At 38.6% G+C, this 6260-nt stretch overlaps 1 protein-coding gene across 1 annotated transcript; it reads right to left on the bottom strand.

The window, feature by feature from the left end:
- Positions 1–1176: 1176 nt before the first annotated feature.
- LOC149149625 (uncharacterized) lies at positions 1177–2619 on the bottom strand. The gene has a single exon (XM_089442540.1). The coding sequence runs from the start codon at positions 2617–2619 to the stop codon at positions 1177–1179; it is 1443 nt and encodes a 480-aa protein (XP_089298666.1).
- Positions 2620–6260: the final 3641 nt, after the last annotated feature.

Below are 6260 nucleotides of genomic sequence, written 5' to 3' on the forward strand. Positions count from 1 at the left end.
AGCTGGATCGGATTTTGCATCACGTAACAACTCATAGCATGCCCCGCATGCCGCCCCTTCCTTGAACATAATTCTGCTCACTGTTGTGTTGCTTACCCCATACCCAGTTGCGTACATATCATCGTATCCGCATGCTCCTCCTGCAATATCTCCCAACATGAACCAAATTACTAAAATTAGGACTGTACATGGATGCACCAGCTTGTCTCTATCAACCCAAATCAAGAAAATATTATAGGAGATTCGGTCTTAATCAGATGATGTTGACGTGAAACAGCTTACCCATGGTTGATATTCCATTAGTGGCTCCATAACATGTTGCATGAGCTCACTTCCACACTTTCTGACTTGCATTTGTCAATCCAATAGACTCCCAACAATACCAAGTAATCATGAAAATCCATAAGATCAAATTGATATTGTTCCTTGCCATCTGTAACAAAGTTAGTCACGAGTCACAGATTTTCTGTAACTCAATGTAGAGAGGCCTTCAAGTTTTGGTGTGTTCTTCCCTTGCTCGTAGCTAAATGTGTATATATATCGTTCAATACTCCCATCCCCTGCATAATCACATGCGTTCTAACGTGTTGACACATGAGTTCTAACGCGTAATTCGGGATACATTTTTACTCACAAGTACTGTGATTGTACCTTTCTACCATCTTCGCTGAACTCTGGTAATAAATCGATCTGGTGAGAAATAAACTTTGGTCCACTCATTAATTGAATACGGATGCAAAAGACACCCTTGCTAGGTTATTGAACGATTTAGAGGCCCAAAACCTAAAGTCGTTGGGAATTACAAGAGCAATTTTGAGATGGGATGTGAGTCGTACGATTCTTGAATATTTCACATTTCATGATGTAAGTCATTTATATTACGAAATTAATATTAATAAATAAACAATTTTTTTTCCCCTGGAAAAATTGTAATCTTTCATTATACTTTGAAAAATTACATATTGTAGATGCATGCTACAGTATGTCAACTTGATGGCTCAGCATAATAGATATCAGAAATATCAGCATAGTTGACCGGATCATCACACAGGATGTTCGTTAACATCATTTTGTTTTATATACATATTTCCACGTAGGACCATTTTATATATTTTTCGTCCAAAAAGTAATCAATAAACTGTACAATTACTTCAAAATTTATATCAGATATTCAGTTCATGGGTTGTCCGCCCTGTGGTAATGAGGGTCTATGTATGGCCAATGATAATATTGAAATGCATTTGACCCTCGTTGTTCCTGGATCAACCACTCTCCTCGGGGTAGTGACGTGGCCGCCTTGGATAGTTCGTCGGCACTGCTGTTGTGTTCCCTGTAAATATGTTTACAAGTAATATCATTAAAAAGTGCCTTCATAATATTTATTTCATCCAATATATTGCTAAGTGTGTGAGTGTGGCAAGCAATTGTAGCATTAAACCAATCTACTATGATCTTCGAATTGCCGAAAATATGAATGTTCATGCAATTATGACCCAATGAGAAATGCATGAGGTGACGAAGTGTAATGAGCTCGGCAAAATTGTTTGAGCCAGTCCCCAAACCCATTCGGACTTTATAGTAGTGTTGTTCACTCATGTATAGGATAAATCTGCCCCTGCATCCCTGCTGTTGGGCTGCACCATCAAAAAATGCCCATGGGGTATTTTTATCTATGTGAGGAGGGTCGCAAGGCCTTCGGGCTCGAGGTTGGGGTGGTTCCGGCATATCATTGTAAGCTGATATAATCTGTGCATATGAGTGCGGCCAGCTTACAGTTTTGCCATCAAATATTGTTTGGTTCCGTGCCAACCATAGTTGCCAGCTGATAATAAGAGGGAGGCTCTGTAATTTGGATCCCTTGTGCCGGTGGTACCAAACTTCCCAAGCCCTGTTCAAATCGTCACCCTCCCAGGTGCCCGTGAATTGAATCGCAGATGATATGTTTTGCCACAGATCCGTCAGGGCAGTACACTTCAGAAAGAGGTGTGTTGTCGATTCAGCAGCGTTTTTACACAGCGAACACCAGGTAGGCCCGTGGATGGCTCGATGCATGAGATTTTCCCCGGTGGGGACTTTGTTTTTTAGTATACACCAGAAGAATAATTTGGTCCGAGGTGGCGCTGTGAGATTCCAAATAGCCTTCCACCAGAAAGTTATCAAGTCTGGAACTTTGTGTGATATCAGCACTTGGTAGCCCCCTTTTGGAGTATATATACTGCTGTCTGATTGATGCCAAATGAGTTCATCCGATCCCTCTTTTATCCTAATGTGTGATTCGTGAAGAGCTGTAATATATTCATTCCATTCATGGTGCCAGCATTGAGGCAAATTGATTTGATGTGCGGATTTCCATCGTTGAGTGAGTATGGTGGTATTGAGAGGATCCGCAATGTTGGCTATGACCTTGATATCTTGGGAGTGTATATGCTGTATAAGATTCCTGGTTAAACGATGTCTTCCACCGCTCCCAATCCAAGGATCAATACCAATGCGAGCCGACTGTCCATTATTTATTCTCCAAATCAGATTGTCCCTGATGAGAGGCAATGAATGAAGAAGTGCCTTCCAGACAGATGAGATGCCAGTTTTGGGCCAATTTGGGAGTCGAATCCATTCCATGATATTCATTGGCCAAACGTATTTATGATATGATATGCTAGTCCAAAGTCCACCCCATTTTAGCAGCAAGTGCCTGTGCGAAAAGAGGCAGGTCTTTTAAGCCCCAACCTCCCCATTTCTTGGGCAAAGCTATCCTATTCCAGGCCACCCAGGCAAAAATCCTCTTGTCTTGGTTCCCATTCCATAGAAATCTGTTGCAGATTTGGTGAAGTCTGGCCAAGATGTTTCTAGGTATCCAAGCAAGTGCCATCCAATAAACAGGTGTGGCCTCAAGGACCGATTTTACCAGTACAAGTCTACCGGCTCTTGATAAGTATCGGTGACTCCAAATTTTTAGCCTCTTCTCCAGTTTTGATACGAGCCAAGTCCAATCAGCAATCTTCTGACTGACAGGCTTGATCCAGAATCCCAGGTATTTTAGTCCCTGATCTAGAGGATTGATGCCATAAGGAAATAGACGGTGCGCATATTGGGACTCATGAATGGAAGTGCGGGTGAATATGATGGAAGATTTTGAGTGGTTTGCTAACATGCCAGTGGGAGATGAGAAGAGGGAGAGGATCTTTGAGAAGGAGCATGAATCCCTGATACTTCCATCAAGAAAAATAATAACGTCATCCACAAACAGAAGGTGGGTGAGCTAACAGTCATCTGATATCTTGAGACCACCAAGATCACCATCCCTCTTAGCTGATGCAATCAACCGGCTGAGACCATCCATGAATATCAAAAATAGAAGAGGAGACAGGGGACAACCCTGTCTGAGTCCTCTTTCAGAATGGAAAAAATGAGATGCATGTTGAGCTAATTTGTTTACCTAAATTAACACAATTATTTCTTATCAATCTGGGTTGTTTATGCTTTGAGGAAAGTTCACTATATGTGAAGATCAGATGTAATCAAACCTTGAAGGATAAGTTATTCAAAAGCTTAAAGTAATACATCCTATAACTCTAATTCAATTAGTTTAAAAAGAGGAAAAACATTGAAATGGTTCTTGACTCAAGAAGTCCACTTTTGCCTCAATTACCACTTAATGAATCAGAGGTTAAAAGCGATAACTTAAGATGGATAAATTATTAATGAAAGAAGCTCTTAACTTAAGATACACATAAGGTATTTAATCATAATTCATTCATCTCAATATCAAAATCTCAATAAGAAACTACTTGCATACAAACAAAGGGAACTAGTTTTAATTCATGATTTTAGTAGAAGGGATGCTCAACTTGAACACTTTTTTTTCCAACTTAATAAAGTGATGAATAAGCTAAGAAATAATGAAATCAATCACCATGCATGAACCATAAAGCAATCTGAAATAAAGCTTTGAAAAAAACCAGTTCTACAATAACCATATTACAAGAAATAAAACTAGTTAACAAGGAAGTGTACTTAGCTTGGAATGGGGGCCCTCCACCCTTGCCTTGCACACTTGAGAAGTGATATCAGAAGCTCAAATTCAGTCACACATCCATAGCATTTAACAACAAAATAATAGCAGCACAAGTCTTCAAATTAACTCTTCAATCCAAAAGTGTCACTCATAAAAGTATAATAAGTCAATACATAAGCCATCAAAGTTTTGGCTCTTAAATAAGAAGTCTCATGAAACAAATTGATCTATATTCACTCAAACAAACCCATATACTCTCATCAATCTATCTAAGTCGAATTCATTACTCCCATCCCAAGAAATATGATCAATCCCATAGAATCTCAAAACTGCCCTATTTCTATGGGATTTCTGAATGACTAATCATGATTGACTAGCACCAAATGGGCCTAATAAAGCTTGTTCTGTTCGAACTAAGCATAGCTGGCTTAGTCCTAGTTCCCAAGTTATCCATCCATGCATTCAATTCGTGCCCAAGTGTTCTGCAACCATACCAACCATAGAGCTATTACGGGAATTTCTGAATCTGCCAATTTTGCACTAAAAACCAAACTTTCATAAAAACTTTAGAAATTGAAAAATTAAAATTAAATACCTAAATGGATATCAAATATACATCAAAATGGGATGAATGAAGGGAAAATGGATGGAAAATAGATGGATTAGTAAGTTTCTTAGAGCAAAAATAAGACCAAAACTAAGGCCCAACATCTCTCCCTTGCTTATCATCAAGCATGTCCCCATGCTTCCTTAGTCCTCTTTGATCTTCTTATCTCTGTAGTAGATGTTGTACCTGTAGATGCTTCCTGTTGTGTTGCACTGACCAAACAATCCAAACCTGAGTCATGTCTTTCCCTGAACAAAGCTGCCTTTACCTTTTGTTTTTCATACTTTGCCTGCCACATATTCTTTTCCTTTAGCCATTTAAATGCTTGCTTAGAAAGTAGATCATTTTTCCGTTTCAGCCTCCCTAACTCTTCGTTTAACTTTTCATTTGCCTTGACCAACTTAGCATTATCTTTCTTATTTGCCTTGTTTTCCTCTTTTAATTGTTTTTCCAGGATTTTGCTAATTTCCAATTGGTCAGTTAAGTCCCTGATTCTTCCCAAATTGATTTCTTTTTCAAAATCTTGTGTTGTTTTCATTAATGATGCCACTGTTGCATCATCATATGAAGAATCCCTCTCAAATACTTCTTGTGCAATGTAATTTTCTTCTTGTTTTCTTGGAGAATATGTTTCTACTTCCTTGTCTAAGTCAATGGGACTTTTATTCCTAAATCTTCTAGGAATAGACATAACAGATGTTTCATTTTCCTGCATGGCCATGTTATTTTGCTGTTTAGCTCTTGTTCTAGGATACAAGGGTGAATTCATCAATCCTCTATTTTCCTGCTCTATTTTATCCTGTACTTCATTAATCTGTTCAATGAACTAATTTTTAGACATGAACTCTCTCCATACTATGCCTTGTGACCTCACCTGATACTCAACTATGATTTTGATCAATCCTTGGTGGTAAATCTGTACTGCTTTAGGCCTGTGTTCATGTCTCATTGTTTGAATCATTCTCAAGAGGCTCATATATAGGAAATATGGCAAGTTAATCCTATCCTCTCCCTTAATATGTTGTAGAAGCCTGACATGATACAAGTGGGCAACAATATATCCTCTATCACAAGTCAAAAACTTCTGGATGACCAAAACCAACTCACCCTATGGTTCATTGAACCATTCCCTTGGTATCCCCTTTGTTCTATCAAAAGTCCATTTCTGGTTCTTCTCAAGAAAGAAAGTCCATGCTTTCTCCTTGAAGTGCAGGCCTTTGTAATATTTCTCACCTATCATTGGTAGATCTAAAGCTTGGGAAAGATATTCCTGAGTCACAGGAATAATAACATCTCCTACCCGTGTCTGGTCCTGACTGGAATTGTTTATAAAGTTCCTGGTTATCTCTTCAGAGTGGCCATCAAATTTTTGTAAAAAGCCTATCATCCCCGCTTGGTAAAGTTTTTCTATAGTTTCCTTCCCCCAGCTCTCTATCTGAAATTTTGGCTCTACTCTGGCTGACATTGTTTTTGAAAACCAGTGAATGTATGCTTCTGCTGTTACTAATTTCATCTTGACAATAAAATTTTTATGACTATTGTTCTTTTTCAAAATGAAATTCTGAAAGCAGAGGAACTTACCTTCCTTTTCACAACAATTTAACTTTGATTTCTTCAGCCTCTGTTTACTCTTTCTCT

This window comes from Pinus tabuliformis, chromosome 9 (assembly GCF_031772625.1).
Source record: "Pinus tabuliformis cultivar Carrire ecotype Pingquan chromosome 9, CPIR1, whole genome shotgun sequence".
NCBI lineage: Eukaryota > Viridiplantae > Streptophyta > Pinopsida > Pinales > Pinaceae > Pinus > Pinus tabuliformis.